Source organism: Danio aesculapii, chromosome 17 (genome assembly GCF_903798145.1).
Source record: "Danio aesculapii chromosome 17, fDanAes4.1, whole genome shotgun sequence".
NCBI classification, from domain to species: domain Eukaryota; kingdom Metazoa; phylum Chordata; class Actinopteri; order Cypriniformes; family Danionidae; genus Danio; species Danio aesculapii.
The window spans coordinates 48,446,196-48,467,825 of NC_079451.1; the positions used below are offsets into that span (position 1 = coordinate 48,446,196).

General features: G+C 35.5%; 1 protein-coding gene across 1 annotated transcript in view; it reads right to left on the reverse strand.

The window, feature by feature from the left end:
• Nucleotides 1-21,630, reverse strand: part of LOC130244123 (kelch-like protein 29) — a 747,683-nt gene that overhangs the window by 36,179 nt on the left and 689,874 nt on the right. The window contains 1 exon segment of the mRNA XM_056476409.1: nt 7,763-7,956. Within this exon segment, the coding sequence (XP_056332384.1) occupies nt 7,763-7,956 (194 nt within the window).

Here is a 21,630-nt window from a genome sequence, read left to right on the forward strand (position 1 = left end):
ACCCTAACTCAAAATCTACAAAATGTGAATAATTGTATACAATTGAAAAAATATATATAATTAATCATTTTTTAAAAGTCAGACAAAATATTATGGGCCCCAAATTCTGTTCATATTTCCCAAATTGTACAATTGTACAATTATTTTATTTTATTGACCATTATCTGACCATTAAAAATTTTCAACAACAGTTTATTAAACAGTCTATATTTTAATAATTATGTTTAAATTAGTTTTAAGTTTATAAACCCTAAATTTATAAACAAATGAATTAAATAATTGAGACACACACATATAATATAATATAATATAATATAATATAATATAATATAATATAATATAATATAATATAATATAATATAATATAATATAATATAATATATAATATAATATAATATAATATATAATATTTTACCCCTCTTTTTAAGTGCTGTACGACAGAGGTTGACTTAAGCATTGCTACTAAATTCTGGTATTAAACCAAAATCGATGGTAAAAATCTAGAGTTCCTTTTCCTCTTTCCATTCCGTTTCCTCTTGAACACTGTTTTACCTTTTTGTTATGTTCGGGATGAAAACATTCACTAAATTAAACTGCTGTAAAATTGCATCAGATAATTTTTTTTCTTTTTTGCAGAAATCTGTTAATCAGCCTCAGTCCTGATCAACACTACTAAATTGATTAGAAAATTACAAGATTTTAACTCTTTAATTGCCAAATTAATAAATGATGTCACTGATTTGGTGAAAAAAAACCCACACAAAATTATGTATTTTCACTATATAAAAAGAAATTGTGGACTGGATTTTTAACTTTAATCAGTCTTGGGGATGTAAACGATTAGCAACAACATTGGCTTTGAAAAATTGTAAGATTTTTAGATTTTTTCTCCATAATTTACTGTTGGTGGCTGTTATTGTCCAGTTGACTTCCATTATAAGCACATTTGATGGTGCATAAATACACAGTCTTTGTTTTTGTTTACTCCATGTAGTTCTGAGAGCTGAGATACATATTTAGATTTTCTCAGACACATCAAGGTTAGCGCGTGAAGGTCACTTTCTCACACTCACAGACACACATATACACACTTTAATTTGTTGTTATACTCCATATAAAATCCAGAAAAGAGAGTAAAAATTACAAATTTGACCTCCTCCTAAGAGGGAAAACCAACAACAATCAAAAATGCATGATTATATGGTGTCATGGTTTTATAATTAACATTATAATGTGGTTATAATGGAAGTCAAAGGGGCAAAAACACCCACCAACAGTAAAACAGGGAGAAAAAATAAAAAATCAATCAAAAACAATGCATCAATGGCAATGTTGTTTCACATGTCCAAAACAAATATTGAACACAATACAATTTTTTTTCCTCATGACTTCATAATGTATAACTTTTTCTATTTTTAACATGTAACTTCTCCTTTTACCACAGTAAAGCGTAAAGTGTCTTCTTTCCATTGATACCTAACTTGTAGCTTACTGGAGTCAGGAACTGTTACTATTTAAAGTTAGGTAGGTGTAAATCCCCGAAATTGAGTGCTGGCTAACAGGTTAAAGATTTTTTAAAAATCCAGTCCACATATATATATATATATATGCAGTGTTTCCTCTAGGATTTTTTCCAGCTGTGGCGGCAGACCTTTTTTACACAGATCTACCAACTACCTGTGGCGTTATTTCAATGACAAATGTCGTGAGCGCAGTTTTACAAGTCGAGATCGCATTTATGTAATAGACTACAGCATGCGGATCTCTTTGCTTGCGCGCCGATTTCCTCTGCTCGTGCACAAAACTTCTTGCACGCCCCCTCAAATATAAGCCACTTCAAGAGTGCGCAGATCTTCTTGTGCGCTCTCAAACAACGCTGCTGAAGTGTGATTTAGTGCGTTTATGTCTCCAGCATTTATTAGATTTGCTAGAAATATTTATGAATGTCTCTAATAGACCTACAGAGCGTATTAATGTGTCCTGAAGTAAAGTAAAACAGCTATACATCGTGTTTGCTGGCCTCACGCATTATGCACCTGTCAGTCAGTCAGCACGTAACCTTAAAGGGTTAAACAGATAACGCACAGCACTACTACGGTTACAGAACAGTTCGCGCGGTTATAATGCACTTACCTTTTAATACGTTTTGGTGCGATTATTACCCGCTATTAAAAAAATGAAATGTTTTGAATGAGAAGCTGTAATGTAGCCATGGCGGGATGAATTTTGGCATGGCGCCCCGCCATGGAAAAACGAATGTAGCAAAAAACCATGTATATCTGATGCATTTTACAGCAGTTTAATCCAGTGGATGCTTTCATCCCGACCGTAACAAAAGGGCCATAGTGTATTGTTAAGATTTTTTTTCTAATTCAATGTATTTTCCCAAAATATGTGTCAAAATAAGATTTGTCACCAAAATCATTCCACTAGTTGAAACACAAGAACGTTATGACCAAATCAACACCCCCAACAGTACATAGGAGTTAAAGGAAAAGTTTAATACTTGTTTCATTTCTTTAAAAAGAGCATCCTGTGGTCAGCATTTTGTGAATAACAGACATCACAGCTCTCTATAATTGTCTCTCTGCATCAGGACATTTATAGCAGCACACAGTGACTGGCTGGAGAATATTCTTCAGTCAGGTGGATATCCAAAATAACTTACTTTCCTGACTATAAATGGCAGATAAATCTGGTTTGGGGGCAGTTTGAGTTGAGCTTTTTTTTACATCCACACTTATTTCTGCACTAATGGGGAAACTCTTGCTTCCCGCTGTAATGAAGCTCTCAGTCCTGCACCGCCGTGTCCCTCAGGGCTGCATTTGCCACAGAGTTACAGGTCGAAAAAAAGCCTCGCTTCCCCCTAGAGCGTCCCTCCACCCACTGCCTCATGTCTCTGAGCACATGTCAAACTGACAAACACTAATGAAGTCAAACACCAGCCAAATCCCATCAACACACTGCTCGTAGATTCATGGAAAAACTACAGACAGGAACTGTAGTGAAGTGAGAGCAGGGATTGTCCATGCAAAAAGTGCTTTTCTTACTTAAGAGTTTTGATCTTATTTATAAGGTCAAGAATCTTGGTGTGACTCTGGTGTCAGATCTGAGTTTTAATAGTTATATCAAAGCTGTTAGTAAATCAGCATACTATCATCTCAAAAACATTGCAAGAATTAGATGCTTTGTTTCCAGTGAAGACTTAGAGAAACTTGTTCATGCTTTTATCAGCAGCAGGGTGGATTACTGTAACAGCCTCCTCACTGGCCTTCCCAAAAAGACAGTCAGACAGTTGCAGCTCATCCAGAACGCTGCGGCCAGAATTCTGACCAGAACCAGGAAATCAGAGCACATCACACCTGTCCTCGGGTCTTTACACTGGCTCCCAGTTACATTCAGAATAGATTTTAAAGTATTATTACTGGTCTATAAATCACTAAATGGCCTAGAACCTCAATACATTATAGATATGCTCACTGAATACAAACCTAACAGATCACTCAGATCTTTAGGATCAAATAGATTAGAAATCCCAAGAGTTCAGTCAAAGCAGGGTGAATCGGCTTTCAGCTACTACGCCCCTCGCTGCTGGAATCAGCTTCCAGAAATGATCAGATGTGCTCCAACATTAGGCACATTCAAATCAAGACTGAAAACACATCTGTTTAGCTGTGCCTTTACTGAATGAGCACTGTGCTACGTCCGACAGATCGAACTACTATGTTTTTCTCTTCTTAAATTCTTTTATAACACATTTTATCTGATTTTATTCTTATTTATTTTATTTTATTTGTATTTTTTACCATTTTTATTATTTGTTTTTATTTCTCTTATACTTGTTTCTTTTATTTCTGTTTATGTAAAGCACTTTGAATTGCCACTGTGTATGAAATGTGCTATATAAATAAACTTGCCTTGCCTTGCCTTGCCTTGCCTTATTTCTAGTCCAAAAATCGAAAAATTCTAAAACCAAGAAACATTGTTTTAGACCAGGATTGTTTTCAGAAATAAGCCAAAATTTAGTGTTTTTCACAAATAAAACCAGGAGTACAATAAATGTCATCTAAATTTAAATTAAATTATTTTATTTATTTTTATTTATATTCTAGCAACCAATTTGATTTAACTTCACTTCAACTAAAATACAATCAATAAATACTACAGTGACTGAAAAGGCCGCATTAAAGGCTTGGTTGGGTTTATGGGTGCAAAGCAATGTGTGCTCATGCTTCATTTGTAAAAAATCACGTTATTTTTTCAATTACCTTACTTTGATTATATACAGCTACTCGGCTAACATGAAAACGACTGTCATATTTCCTAATTCCTCTAAAAAAAACCACCCTCAAGAGGCTCTGATTGGTCAGCTAACATAATGTGCTATGATTTGTGGATCGCCACTAGGAAGTGTCACGGCTCTACTACCACGAACTTTAAATACTGTGCAAATGCTGTCAGTCAGTGTATCCGTATCAGTTTGAGCCTGAATCAGACAGAAAACAAAGAGGACACAGCTGAACCTCACGCCTGCTCTTCTAAAATAAAACCTGACATGTGTCTTTCACATATATTCGGGTTATAAGAATGTGTAAGCAATGTGAAACGTTCACATTATCTTTTGTGAGTTTGTTATTTGAGATGTAGAATGCAGGGAAAGTGTCCGCATAGAAAGACACTGCAGCGCTGGTGAAGATTGTGGGTGTTTACAGCGGTTTGATGGATAAATATAAATTTGTTAATGGCGCCAAACAGCATTCCCGTTGTTTACATCCTTGTTACAACATACCTTTACACTAGACACTTACAGGTTGTGGCTCACAATCCACAGCTTTGTCTAATATGGTTGGAGCTGCTCCTTCTTTGAGGAGGTTATTGCCAAATCCAGCACTGAACTGTAAGAGATTCTGAAAGCTGTCCTTTGTCAAATGCTAGCTATATATTTTTTGAATAATTCTCTGGAACATAATTAAAGTTCAATTGTAAGCACTTCTCTCTTTATGTCGTGTCATTTGGAAGCCTAAATACAGAAACAGAGAAGCTCTGTGGAAATAGCAGCATTTGGACGCCATTTTAGCTTTCTCTGCTATAACACTACAGCGCCACTACAGTGCGTAACCTGGTTGGTTTATGACTTCATTTACCCAGATGTATATTATTTGTAGCCCTCAAACTTCGTTTGCTGTAGGTTTTGCTAAGCTAACTACAATATCTTCAATGTAAAAGCCAATGTCTCCCTTTTTGCATTGAACTTTGAGCATTATTACAATCAGAGATATTGTTTATATTCACACAGCAACATTACACATCTACTAAAGTTTAAAATATGATATTGTAGTGGACCACCCCTTTAAATAAAATGTAAAAAAATGTAAAATAATTTAAATTATTAATGAAAACCACAATTTTATCAAGATACTAAAATAAAACTGAATGACAAAAGCCAATTATCCTAATGTATTCAGACCATCTTACATTGTTTTAGCAACACACATATTTCTGTACTTTTATATTTGCACAATAATTTATATTTAAAGAGCCCATATTATGGGTTTTTGAAAATGCCCTTCCATGTAGTGTGTAACACAGCTCTAAGTGAAGTGAAATATCCAGCTAAGGCTTAAATCTGTAAGTGTACAGTGTTTAAAATTATTGATTCATCTATAAAAGAGTCGACTCATAGTGCTTCAAACGAGTCGTCTTGATAACGAGTCATTAGGTGTTTCGCGATGACGCAGCCACGAAACACAAGCCTCGCCAGTAGTTACGCGCGCAAACCAGGGAGATTTGAAACCTGCGGCCCCGCCCACTAACACAGAAAAAACACTAGACAAACACACACAGACGCCGCCGGTCGAATGAAGTCACACTGTGCTCAGATGGATAATATTGACAGTCTCTACCCAAAGATGAGTTGTGAACTGTGAAGAGTCAGTGGTTGAGGTTTATTCACTAGTGTAAGTAAGTGCGATTAAAATTGTTGCCTCGTTTACTCTAGCTTGCAAACTATGTATTTATTGTGTTTTGTTACTTGTTAACCTGGTACAGTACACGCGGTTACTCTTTATAATCTCTTATCGCATGTAAGCCACGTTGAAAACGCGACGCGTGCCGCTTTGTTTACGGATTTAACGTTAAAGGCTTTTGTGAGCTCGCGTTCCACTGCCGTTTGTCGTTGCTATGGCGATCGTAAGCTAGGAGACAGGAGACTCGTGTCGATCTCCCTAGTTCTGAGGAGGAACGTGATGTGTGTGTGTTTGTGTTTGTGTGTGTGTGTGTGTGTGTGTGTGTGAGAGAGAAAAAGAGTAGGTCGAGTGTGTGCAGTTAGGAGACAGGAGACTCGCGTCGCTCTCCCTAGTTCTTCTGAGGAGCGTTGTGTGTGTGTGTGTGAGAGAGAGAGAGAGAGAGAGAGAGAGAGAGAGAGAGAGAGAGAGAGAGGGGGGGGGGGAGAAAAAGAGCAGGTAAAGTGGCTAGGAGACTCGCGTCGATCTCCCCAGTTCTTCTGAGGAGGGTTGTGTGTGTGTGTGTGTGGGTGTGTGTGTGTGTGTGTGAAAAAAGCCTTACACTATGAAGCGTGTGTGCACTGTGACTACTTTTATATTGTAGATTAGCAGCTGGGCATTTCACTCTGTCTCGTGCTGAAGCCTGTCACTGTCGACCAATCGCAGCAGGCTGTCATAGGTCCAATCAGCGCAGATTAGCTCCGCGCTGAGGAGGGGTTTGGGAACAAATGAATCGCTGAACGATTCATATGGGAGTCGCTGGAATAATTAGGTAAAAATAAATGCAGATTATAAGACCATCAAAGTGTTTTTTGACCTTGCATGCATATTAGACTGTTGTTGGAGACCCTTACAACCTACATATGACCCTATTTCATGTATAATATGGGCTCTTTAAAGATACCATTGCAAAATTGTTTTAAATGGGTATTTTATGCTTACTACAGATGCATTTATTTGATCAAAAATCCAGTAAAATCTTTAATTACTGTGAAATATTAATACAATCCAATGCAGCTGTTTTCTATTTGAATATATTTTAAAATTCAATTTATTTTAGCATTTTAAGAACAGCAGTCTCGTTTCTGCAGCGCAAAAACACGTTTCGGTGGAAACACAGCCTAAGGGCTCATTCAATTGAATGCAAGATGCGGCACTCAAGCATGGGTTTATAAAACAGCACAATGTCCAAGTGACACGATATTATGAAGACGAAATAATAACGGACCCATTAGAAATAGGAAAACAGTATGTTATGAAAAGCACTTCACGACACATCATATAATTCAGGATATCTGGACACATCAACAATGAGTGCCTCCTCCTCCACAATATAATGAAACAGTTGTTATTCCAACTCCATTATAAAAAAAAGCTAGTAACAGTTGCCCCGCCCCTGAGCTCCTCTGATTGGTCCACTGCTTTTGGACCTGACAGTGATCAGCTGCTCTGCGTGTGAAAGTTAAAGATCTTTCAACTTGACACAGCATCTAACAAAACACATTGCTCATTTGTGCGGCGCTTGTCAAACACAGTAGTGAAATATATCCGTTCAGCGAGTGTTTAAATTGAAAAACAATAGGAAAAGTAGCGAAGAGGAAAAATGCAGTGACACAGTAGTGTCACTTCAGAAATCAATATAATATGCCTTTTATGTACCAATCAATTTCCTTATATGTACACCAAAAAGATTGTAACCCAAACGTTAGTGTATTTAATATATGCAGCAGGTGAATAGCAGAGTTTAGTAATTCTCTTACCAATCATAGGCGACTCAATAAAGCTCCAGGCGTTGGTTTGAGGCACATATGATTGGAGAACTCCAGCAGAGCGGCCAGCTTCGTTCACTCCTCCAAACACATAGATCTTCCCTCCACAGACGGTCGCCGCTGCAGAGTGAACCGGTTTGGGCAAAGGAGCCACCATCTCCCACTGGTTAGTGATGGTGTCGTACCTGCAGAGAAAATCAACAGGGATTTATCCCGGAGTATTAGAAAGAACTGAATTCAAAACTCCCTTTTTAGACAAACAATGATGTTTCATCTCATTCTATTTCAATTCACGTCATTCAATTCCATTGCAATCTATTCCATTTTATTCTTTTGACCTAATTCAATTCAATTAAATTTAATTCACCTTTATTTGTATAGCGCTTTTACAATGTAGATTGTGTCAAAGCAGCTTCACATAGAAGCTTCGGTTTTCAGAGTTTAAGTTCAGCTCAGTTTAGATCAGTTCAGTGTGGTTTAATAATCACTACTGAGAGTCCAAACACTGAAGAGTAATCCATCGATGCGCAGCTCTACAGATACTGAACCATGCAAGCCAGTGGCGACAACGGCGAGGAAAAAACTTCACCAATTGGTGAAAGTGAAGATTTAAAAAAACCTCGAGATAAACCAGGCTCAGTTGGGCACGATCATTTCTCCTAAGGCCAAACGTCTTGTGCAAAGCTGCAGTCTAGGCGCTGGAGAAGAATTCTTCATGTACGCGTGGGTGCCGCCATTGGAATCTTTTCCAGTCTCATTCACTTCCATTCATTTTTAGAGGTTAAAAACAGCTGGTTTGCTGCTTGATGTTGCAAACTGATATTTTCTTTTTTATGTATAGCAGGGGTCACCAAACTTGTTCCTGGAGGGCCGGTGCCCTACAGATTTTAGCTCCAACTCTAATCAAATACACCTGAACAAGCTAGTCAAGGTCTTACTAGGTATACTTGAAACACCCAGGCAGGTGTGTTAAGGTAAGTTGGAGCTAAACTCTGCAGGGACACCGGCCCTCCAGGACCGAGATTGGTGACCCCTGATGTATAGTAATGAACACACTTCTGTCATGAACACTCGCAGGATTTAGTATGCAATGAATATGTATATGGCAATGTTAATGTATTTGGTCTTGGCGGTATATATCTGCTATGCTGCTGCTGCTTTGATTATAATGGCAGAGCAAGTACTGAGACCTGTCGAGTTATTATGGGTTTCACACATTAGTATCTGCTTCTAACTAGAAAGAGCTTCAGCCAATAACAGGGGACACAGGGAACAACTCCAAAGCTGTCTCAGCATTTGTATTTTCAGGTTTGTCAGATTTGACAAGCATTTAGTTAATACAACACTGTAGCGGTGTAATAGTAGTAGTAGCAATAGGTTGATAACCTTAGAAAAGGAACAAAATATATATAAAATATACATTATTACCAATACTGGCTTAAACAGAACACAATATAATGTAAATAAAGATACTTTATTTAAAAAATAAACCACCCTTAAGTGTTTCCAAAACCTTACGAGTTTCTTTCTTCATCTGAACACCAAATAAGATATTCTGAAGAAAGTTGAAAACCTGTAACCGTTCACTCCCATAGTAGAAAATGCAAATACTATGGAAAATTCCAGGTTTCTTCAAAATATCTTCTTTTTGTGTTTAACAAAAGAAAGAAACTCATAAATGTTTGAATTGAATAAAGGGTAAGTAAATGTAAGAATTAGAGTAGATGCTTTTAAAGAACCACCCCTTTAATTCCATAACACCTTATTCCATTTCATCTTATTACATGTCCTTAAATTCCATTCCATACCATGTCATTCTATTATATTTAAAGGGCATCTATATGATGCAAAATCAACTTTTGGAAGCTGATTGGGCAGAACTGTGTATTGATATAGTGTGTCCACTGTAATAGTGGAGTGATATAAACACAACAAGTCTCTTTTTAAAAATATCCTGATGTTAAAATAAGATCCAAATCCCAGTAATTTCGAGGCCCATTGCAACATGACAAAGCAGTGCATTTTTCCCCATCTACGAATATTGATTTACAGGCACGTATTACGTTGTCTTAGTTTTAATGTGTATAATCATGCCCACAAGACAGGATTTGCAAAGAAACTGGGATTAAAAGATCTGTTCTGACTATTTGTGAATACACTGCACTTCAAGAAGCAGTAAGTGCTGCATTTAAAATTCTTGAAGTACTTTTTGAGCTCTGTAATTCACAACCACTGGAATCAGCACATCTGCATAGTATACACAACTATAAACGAGGATGCCTCAATCACACAATATTAAATCAGGTTTATTTTGTACACTAACTTAACTATAATGGATCTCTATACAGCAGAACCTGTTTGGTAGGCATACTATCACATTTGCCCTCAGAATGTCCCAAGAATGGACAAGGAGATCCTACTTCTTGTGGGCGGGGAGAACTAGCTCATTTGCATTTAAAGGCACAGGGGCAATAATAGCTACAATTCCCTCTTACCTAAAAAATTACATTTTCAACATGATGTAATAAATCATCTGATGGGTATTTTGATGCTAAAACATCACAGACACATTCTAGAGACACAAAGACTTATTTTACATCTTGCTAAAAGGCCAAAATTGAAGTCTTTTAAATAAATGTAATGTTATTGCAGTCTCGCTCTGTTTTATTCATTCCATTCCATTTTGTTTGTACGCATTCTTTTCCATCTCATTCTTTAGCATTCCATCCGTTTTATCATTCTATTCCATTTAATCTAGCTCTATTCCATTCCATTTTATCACATTTAATTCATTTCCATCTCATTCATCCTACTCATACTGTAAGCAGGGCTAAAAGTTTTACAAACACTTTGGCAACCAACCAAACCCATTAACACCACTCAAACTTCCCATAAAACAGACTATTACTGTCAGCCTGAATAAAAAAAGACACTTTAAAAGATGGTCTTTGCTCGTGTCAGTGTTTTTCCACTTCACGCCTGATAAAGCATAGAGGAATTTAGAGTATACTGTGAGAGATGAGTTTTTACAGGCCCTTAGTAAGATAATTTATGCAAAATCTAACATTTAAACACAAGTAAAAATGGAGAAAATGTGCATTACTGTCACAAAATGTCACAAAAGACCATTTAAATACTGCATTTGGAAAATTTAGAATATTCAGATTTCTTGTATTTAATGACATTGCATGTTATAAATGTAATATATATATAAAAAAATGTGTGTGAAATCAATTTAAATATTCATTTAAAATTGATTTAATAGTAATAATAATAATAATAATAATAATAATAATAAATTATATACTTTATATATTTACAAAATATTAACACAATATCAAATAATAATAAGAAATATTTTATATATATAACATAACTTAATCTGGACTAAAATATTTTGACAGCTTTTACTTCTCATTTGTGTAATACCTGTTAATTAAAATTCATTTATAATTACTAAATGATAATTTATTGTTAAGATATTGTAAATCTTATGTATTCCTTATATATATATATATATATATATAAATATACTTCATTGTGTAGCAAATAATGCACTTAAAAACAAACAACAAACAAACAAACAAACAAACAACTAACAGTGACTGCAGAAATGGGCCACTAATTTCTTGATGTGGCGCTTTAACGTCTAAGTAAACCGAAAGTTGCTGAGACTTTTATTTCCAACATAGGCTCACTGCAAAAACAAACCCCTGTATACATTTGTGGAGAGCGCAAAAAATGTAGCCAGAGCTATGGCTGCATTTCGTCTTTAAAATGAACGCTACGGAGCGGTATGATGTCGCTGACGGCTTCTGATTCTTTTCGTGCTACCAGCTGAATGATTACCTCCATGTGGATGGCTTTTCCTCTGTTACCAGTTTGCCTGGTAGTTCGCCAAGGACATTGGTGGACTTGAGACATAGAGCAGAGTTGACTGCGGCGACGGGGTTTGAGTCTGGTAAAGAACGGTTCCAGAAAGCAGGTAAAACAAAAGACAAAAAAAATAAAGAATTAAATAGCAGGGTGAGAATATGGTAAGATCTAAAAATGTGGTAAAAAAATCTAGCGGCCACAAGGGCTTTTCTTTTTCTGAATTGCTTTTGAAAATACTACCAGTTGGGTTTAGGGAAGGCAGTGGGTGAGTCAGTTGGTGCTTTTGAAAACAGTATTGGTTGGGTTTAGGGCAGAGGGTGAGTGGAGTATCGGTCGGTGGGTCAGTCAGTCAGTTAGTCGACAGCGGCCTCTGGTGGATTTACGTGAGAACAGCAGGGGCGAATGGCACTTGTGAGAGAAATTTGAGATCTGAAAAAGCATAGACAGCAGTCTTTGATGGATTCTCAAAAACAAAAAATGCAAAAAAAAACATAGCTCCTGGGACACATTTGGCACTCTCCAGAAATGTATATGGGGGTACATATCAATAATGAGCCAGTATGTTAATGTACTTCCAACTGAAATGGGATATTGAGTAGGGGGCGGGGCTTTCTTTTTGTGCATTATTCCCTTTTAGCTAACTAACTGTAAGAGGGGCGTGGTTAAGAATATCTTGGCGTCAAACTGACATCATCAGAAAAGGAGCCAATTTTAACGCAGAAGACAATAATCAGACTTTGATTGAAGATTACTAAGACAAACTTTAACTTGAACAGATTAATAGTTGATTTAAAGAATAACAATGTGCGCTAGTTAAATAAACAGCTTTTCACTCAGACTTTACATTATACAGTTTAAAGGTGCCATATACTGCATTAGTTTAATAAGTTAAATTGTTCTCTGATATCTACATAGTAGCTTTATGGCTTCGGTAAGTAAAAAAAAAATGTTTTACATTGGGGGCGCCTGGAAGGTGCAAATGCGTCACTCCCAATATGCACTCGCTTCCATTGGAAATAACTAACGTGTATGCGGAAAAGACACGATATGTGAATCATTTGCGATCTCCAGCCATCGATTCTCTTATTGCACAGACATGCTGGATTCACCTGATTTGTTGATAAATAGGTTGCGGATCTATTTCTTGACAGTTCATCACTGAGCCTTTTCCTCTTAGCAAAGAAACTTTCCAAAAACTTCTGTTTCCTAATCATTTCGCTAGCTTGTGGGTTACATTTTGGCACTCAAATGACCGAGATGTAAGCGAGAGAATATGACAATTTTTCAAAATAAAAGATTTTTTAAACTAAAAGTTCGTTCAGACTCCAATTGATCCACAAACCAGGACTGGGGTCCACAGCCATTGGTCTACAGAACAAACCACTGTTATAAAATAACTTGCCTAATTACCATAACTTGCCCAATTAACCTAGTTAGGCCTTCAAATGTTCACTTTAAGCTGAATACTAGTATCTTGAAGAATATCTAGTCAAATATTATTTACGGTCATCATGGCAAAGATAAAAGAAACCAGTTATTAGAAATGAGTTATTAAAACTATTATGTTTAGAAATGTGTTGAAAAATTTTCTTTCCATTAAACAGAAATTGTAAATAAAACTATTCAGGGGGTTAATATTAATAATTCAGACTTCAACTGTATTTGGATTGTGCAAAATGACAGAGAGCAGGTTGTGACTGAGTCTGAAAGTAACCCAGATTTCAACTCAGATCCCGCTTCTGGTTCCTGCAGGAGAACCAGAGGGAGACATCAGGAGATTGCCTGTTAGAGGGTGAAAATTGAGCAGGGAATGAGACGCGGTGGCGCTCGCTGACTGAGACCATTATGAGCCTTAATGGAGGAGCAGAAAAGCTGCAGTCCAGTCCACCTTATCAGCCGCACATTTAACACATTCTGACTGTGGAAGATTGCAGGAGAAGTTTATCTGGTTTGACTCGCTCAGCAGCTAAAGCCCGCAGCACAGACACATGCATAAATTAAAGCAATATTTCAGGGTGTTTTCACCTTAATGTCTACAGAGAGTCGACTGCAGCAGGTGCGCTGGAGGCTGGAAAACACACACACACATGTGAAGCTGAAGAACTGCAGCTTATTTCAAGGACTTTATATATTAGTTTCTTAGGCTGCACAATATTGGAAAAATCTAAAATTGCAATATATATATATATATATATATATATATATATATATATATATATATATATATATATATATATATATATATATATGTATATATATATATATATAGCGATATGAACACAATTTCACAATTTCACAATTGTCACCCATGGGTTTCTGAAAAATACAAAAGAAGCTACAAGTAGGGGTGGGCCAACCCTCGCCATTTTGTTTGCGCGTGATCGCACCGACCAGGGATACCAAATAAGGGCAAAGAGGCGGAGCGTGAGAGGAGCTACAGACGCCAGCTAGCATTTTGCTTAGATGGGCTTTCCTTTGGGAGAAACGCTAAATACTTCATTACCTGCGACTCATTTGTGTTCTGACCACATGTGCTTGGCTGTACACTATATCAGTAAAGTGTTTAGACTTTAAAATACACTGTTATAATACATTAAGTCACTAACAATTGTTCTAATGATGTTTTTCTACAGGAGGAAAACGCAAATTACGTCCAAACGTATAAACGTGTATATATATATATATATATATATATATATATATATATATATATATATATATATATATATATGTATATATATATATATATATATATATATATATATGTATATATATATATATATATATATATATATATATATATATATATATATATATATATATATATATATATATATATATACATATATGTATATATACATATATGTATATATATATATATGTATATATATATATATATATATATATATATATATATATATATATATATATATGTATATATATATATGTATATATTTATATATGTATATATATATATATATATATATATATGTATATATATATATATATGTATATATATATATATGTATATATATATATATATATATATATATATATATATGTATATATATATATATATATGTATATATATATATATATATATATATATATATATATATATATATATATATATATATATATATATATATATATATATATATATATATATATATATATATATATACGTAATATGTAATCCTAATCTTTAAGATTATTACGTTCTATTCTGAAAAGCAAGTAAATTATGTGCTAGTGGAATCAGAAATATTTTACCCATATATATATATATTGATTGAAACACTGCTAGCTTCACTCAATATTCAACTTCATTTTGAAAAAAGACTTACTGCCATTTGCATCTCAAGAAAAGTATTTTTTAACATTAGAATCGTTTTAAGAAAGAAACCCTACTTTTGCACATTTTTAGAAACCTGTCATGTTTGGAAGAAAAAATAATTAGCCTTTTAAATTAATCACAATAGTGATTCAAAACTATGTGAACATCATTACTAAGTAAAAGTGCATGTTTGTTAAATCCTGTAAAAAGAGAAGTCCAGCAGCGGATCCCCGTCCAGTAAAGCAGATGGTGTGCGAGTGGATTTTTCCAGGCGTTGATTGTGAGCGCAGGGGCTCGTGGGTAAGAAGAGCATTAATTACACAGAGGAGAGTGTTATCAGCGACTCCTGCCTCTGCTTTAATGAGACTTTTACAGCGGCGTACAGGAAGAAACTCATTATACTCGCTCGCTAAAATAAAGACATCTGTGAAACAAATGAAAAGTGATTATGACTCACGTTTTCCTCCACAAAAAGGAGCCTGATACGAATTAAAGCAATTAGCGAGGAGCCACCTGCAGTCATGTGACTCTTCCTGCAGATTCGACTTTAATTACACGCCGTTGTTTTGTTCTTTGTCTTATGATGAGAAATCAATCCAGGTGAAAATGTATTCCGATTTCACTAATCTATTCAAGCTACATATATAATATTCTTAATGTTATTTCTCAGAGTTTAAATAGCATCTGTTTCCATGAATACTGAGAATATTCATATGAACTAACGTTTACACAAGTAAAGCAAGCAGCAGTGAAGGGCTGTGCTGTGCTGACAGACTAACTAACTAACTGTAAGGATGGCTATATCTCTCCATAATATTAAACCCTGAAAACTGTGTCCACACAAGAGAAGACCATGAGAGTGGTCAGGCACTAAAACAATAAACTTTCTAATCTGAGAAGAAGATCAGCTAGGAAACCAGTTGTTCAGGTTGTCTCGATCATGCATCCTGAGCCCCTCTCTTTGCCCTGGACTTTACCTTCTCCACCAGAGCAGCTCACTCACATTTCATACAGAATGTTTAAGTTTTAATATGGTGTATCTTGTGGCTTTATATTCATGTTTGGTGTCATTTTAAATGTCTCTGTGTGATTGGTAAAGTGGTCTTAATTTCAATATAATATTTTACAATCTGTTAATTTGGGTTTTGACTTTGATTAGATCTTTGCCAGATGCTCCACTCCAGGGAAAATGGTCTTCACATCAACTCATGACCAGGCAAGAGTCTTGGTGAAGCTTTTATTGTCTTGAATTTATGATGATTTGAGTATTTAGGCAAAGGGTGCAGAAGTGTCTGGGGTATTCTGTAGGCAGGATACCCCATTGCAGTTTGTGAGTCTCTGAGCTCTGCATCAGGACTCATATGCTGCAATGTATTTCTACACGGTCAGGTATTAATCTCTAATGTATCTTCGAATAACTGATGTTGTACAATCTTGATTGGCTTATTTTGTTTAGTTATGTGAATTGGAATGGAAAATCTTTGCCTGACAAATAAATGTCAAATTCTTGTTTAACTCTAATATCTCCTGAAATCTTATAAATCTAGTAGATTGTTTAGGCTGATGTTTCCGCAGCCTACGACCAGGATTAGTCATACATTCAGGCTAAATGGATGGAGCATGGGCACAGCATTAGAGACCTGGTGATTTCTGACAATCACTGACTTAGTATGATATAATCTAGGAGCTAAATCAAACTTTCTTTAAGTATGAGCAAGCATAGGGCGGCCTATTGTTACTTAAAGAAAATTAGCTTATCTATTTAAGAATCAGAAGTGGCGAGGATGTGTCCGTGAGCAGATGAAACTGGCCAGCATACTGACTCTAAGCGACTTCGGGTAAACGATGAACCATTATTTGAAAATAAGGATTTATTAGGTTAATCAATCTAAATTAGACCTAATCACAACCTATAAGGTAATCAGCTTGAGTTAGATGAATCTAAATCTAAAATTATTATAAATTGGAGTCAGATTAAAATTCGGAGTTGGAAACAAATTAAAATAAATTTTAACGAATAAAAACATTTCTTTTCACATGTGCTAAAAGGCTTACACGCATTTAACCTTCACCCATGCTGTTAGTTCGTCAAAGTACTAATAGATGGACCCTTACAAACTAACCAACCATCTAAATAACTAACTAAGGCTGCATTTATACTGCAGATCTTAATGGTCAATTTCATTTTTTTTTTGACTGATCACCTGCTTTCATCATCTTTTAAAGAAGACCCGTATCCAATTGTCTGCATTTACACAGCACGCTGCAAAGGTGCAATGACCAGAAAAAAAAAAGAGCAGGCGCTGACTGACAGCTGATAATAAAAGAGCGCCCTTTCCTCCATTCATTTCCATGGCGTGATTTATGCAACAGCTTTATATTAGTTTATATTGGTTAGTTTAGTTTAGTTCAAACTCTCTCTCTCATCTCTCTTGTTAAGATGCTTAAATACGTGTGCTACATGACAATATAAAAGCTTTTTTAGTCCTCGTGTATGAGATTTGAGGTTTGGGATTCTGCTGAAGTCTGTTTTGCAAGGGCGTAGGTTTGCACTTGACATTGGTGGGGATGAGTGAATACAATCCCCCCACACCCCCGCCGAGAATGAATATTGTTTTTTTATATTATATATTTTATATATTGCTATTAATTATTCAACTGCTATTAAAATATATTATTAATTAATCCTCTCTTTATACAATTTGTTAAGTTAAATTAAATAGTCAGGCGCATAGCCAAGGGGGTTTAGGTGGTTTGAAAAACCAAAAGTTCTATTATTATTATTTATTATTATTATTATTATTATTATTATTATTATTATTATTATTATTATATTTGAAATTATCTTATTATTCCAACGGCCAAATTCTCACGGAGGAAGGTTGAATGCACAGGCCAGTTTGTTATTTGCCAATAGGCTTCAGTTTTTAATTTAAAATAAGTTTTAACAGATTTCCCCAAAAAAAATATGATAAAAAAATATATTTTTTTAAAAAATAAGTATATTTTCATATTTGAAGAGTTTAGATGCAAAAAACCTCTAAATGCCATTTAATAATTTTTTTTTTAATTAGCATTTTTCTCTAACTCCTGTGTGTGGACTCGGTGATTTTACTTTTATAGTGACGATTTACGTCCTTTCCATTGCCTTTAAAGTAAAATATATTTAATAATATGACATTTTTATTCATTTATTACATAAATACATACATAATATTACATATTTATTTTATGTATTAATAATAAATAAAATAATTTAACACAAATATATGAGGCTGAGAAAAGCAAGAGGTTTTGGCATCTGAGCTCTTCATTTCTTTATTCTAAGAATTTAAAATTCTAATTTCTAATTCAAAGTATTTTTATTATTTCTAAAACTTAGTTTAAATGCACATGTGTAAATAAAGCAATTTTACAAAATGGTAGGAAATATTGTTGGAACATCAAAAACTGTAGTTATAATAATCTAACAAGATAATCCAGCAAAAAACAGTTCTTAATATGTCACTAAAATGTAATATTTATACCTCAATTAAACAGAATGAATAATTAATCATGTGAATAACTGCAAAAAAGGATCAGTTTTTCAACATATAACCCCTCCTTTAATAAGATGGCTACAGGCCTGAAAGTGTCATGTTAACACAATGTTTATTAACTGATAAAGAGAGAGTTTAATAAAGACTTTCGTTATTTTTCGTACAAATTAAACATGTCTCATAGTATTAATTAAAGATGGAGCACTTTTCTGACAAAAGGTTTCAACCATAATTGGAGATGCTACTCTAAGAGATTAGGAGAACTGGCAGGGTCATATACTTTTACATGTAGGTGTTAATTCTGCAATTAGGTTTCAGGGAATATTGCTCACAGACTACATCAGTCTGCTATAACGTTAGACTGACCGTAAAAGCAATGAAAAACACTAGCAAAGCAGCATTATCATGATGGACTCATTCAGTAGCGAACTTGAGTTTATGTGACTTACACTTGTCATTGAAAAAAGCTCTTTATGTCCACCTTTTTTTGCTACCGCCATCCTCACCTGTGTGTGTCACACACCTCACACATCGGGAAATTCCCCCCGCACAGTTGTTTTGGTGCTGTTTGTATCTGAAAGCAGCCTCTCACATGACAGGGAAAGGCACAGCCAATCACAATGTTCATATGTGTTTGGGGAGGCGGTGCGACTCGAGGAGACAAAGTGATTTAACCCTTTCGGCATGTCTATGATTATATTCACAGCGCGATGTTTTTAAGTGAATTAAATTATTGGTGGGGCCATTTCAGTAGTTGGTGGATATTGGTGGGGACACGTAAATCTACACCTAAAACGACACCTAAATCTACACCCCTGCTGTTCTGAAATGAAAGTGTCAGAGTTGACATCATTTGCTATGGTTTTTAATGACGCGTGACTCAGATTGAAAGGTTAACGTCTGATCTACCTGTTTACACTGCAGACATGAGGACCCAGATCTGGTTCATATCAGATAAATTTCCACAGATGAACAAGGCCTGAATCTGATTTGAGTGAATCGGAATCCATGTGATTTCCATATTCGATCTGTGCCACATGCATGAGAGAGAAAAATCTGAATTGAGTCACTTGAACCATGCAGTGTAAATGCAGCCTAACTAACTGACTGACTGAGTGTATTACATTAGGGATGCACCGAAATCAAAATTCTTGGCCGAAACCAAAAACCGGAAAAGAGGAAAGCAAGGTCAAAAACCGAAACATCAAAACATATTATATTATGCCCATTATTGGCTGAATATTCTGTGCATTCCTATATTACAACAATCTTTCAAAAACTTTTTTAAACAGAAAAGTATGTACTTCACACTCAAAACTGCTTTGCTGCTAGTTCAACCTACTTGACTAAAATTAAAATTAAACAATTCTGGGGATGTTTTTGGGACAACATAATTGTTTTATTGTTTAATCCATGTATATGTGTAAAAACAGTTAAAGCCTAGTATACACTACAGGATTTTAAACATTGGTGGATCGCTGTTGTAACAAACAGGACTGACAACCACTCATCCAGCTAGCAGAGGGAGCCCTCACCTGAATTCTGACTGCCAGTTCTTCGTTGTTTACTTCCTGTTTGGGGGGGCCATATTAACCTGGCCACACCAAACACTCAGTGCGAAGTATTGCCAGTATCTGCTGCCTTACCGAGCGTTTTCTCACTGTTTTGTTCTGCCTTTCTGTTATGACCTTTGAGCCTGTGTTTGTTGACTACTGATTTTTGGATTACTGTTTTTGCCTTGGAGGACTTTCTGTTTGTTATTCTGAACTTGCACTCTTACCGACTCCGATTTAGCCTGGTGATTTGGATTTGTTTGCTGAGAACTATTAAACTTCTTGCATTTGGATCTAATCTGTTTCCATGTCGTCACCATCGCTATTGTCACAGCTGTGCTGTTCCTACTACATGACTTGATTTTGTGTCTTTTAACCGCTGTGGTGTTCACATTACGCGATACTACGTACATGATCAACAAGAGGGGGTCACACACTACATGATCTGACAACAACTCGTTCCCCAACTGATCAGTCAAGCTACCAAACCACAGCCAATGAAATGTTGAGGGAGGAGTCATCAGAAAAAGCTGAGCTCTATTGGCTGCTTGTGTGTTGACATCATTGACATTGTTTCAAGTGTTCAAGGGAGCATTTTTAAAACAATCAGCTGATGCTTTAGCGGATCAATCGCTCATCTGCAACGTTTAAGTGGAGAGATACACAGAGAGCTTTTCATTTTTGTAATTTAGTAACTTTTTGAAATAAAACTAACATATCTATAACACCCTGACGTTTCCTAAATATCTGTGTATTTCTTTCTAACATTGTTTTTTTTTAACTTACAAAACAGTAAAGAACTGAGCATTTCTACCTTTAATTACCATATTGGTCAACATGACTGCATGCATGTCTGCTACTTTTCACTGTGACTTTAAATATGCATGATTTTTTTTTGCCTAGCGACTTCCTGCTAACATAAACAACTTTCTGAGAGCAAAAACATAAATTTACTTCAGATATATCCTTTAAAACAGCTAATTCTGTGCCGGGTAATAGCTCCTGTGTGAAAGTGAAAATAAAAGCGAGGCCCAGACCTTTGTGTGTTCTAGTCTCTTAACTACATATTTATATGGCTGTATCACCAAAAAGACCATATTTTTTAGGGTAATGGGGTCATAAAATATGATGACAGACATTCAGAGCTTAATTTTAATGTCTCAATAGACGTTTTAAATGTAAATATGACGTGACAATATGACTTCTTATATGAGAACGGTCTGAATGAGCAGTATGATAATATTCTAATAGTTACAGAACTCTAGTTCCACTGTTAATATAGCCCATTCTCCTGTCCGTGTTATCACAGAATGAAGCGAGTGCATCAATGCCCATTCTGGCCAATCACAGACATTTCTGTTGAGCTCCTGAGCACAATGGCCATTCAGCTCATGCTGATATGCTCTCTCATTGGCTGCAGCTCGTCACTACATCTGACCGCACGTGGGGTCGATTCGGTTGACTGCTCTGGAATATTCAGCATGCAAGATATTGGATTTCCGTCTGTGAGGTGTTGACGACGCTTCAGCAAGCCTCTTTGATGCGTTGTTCAGT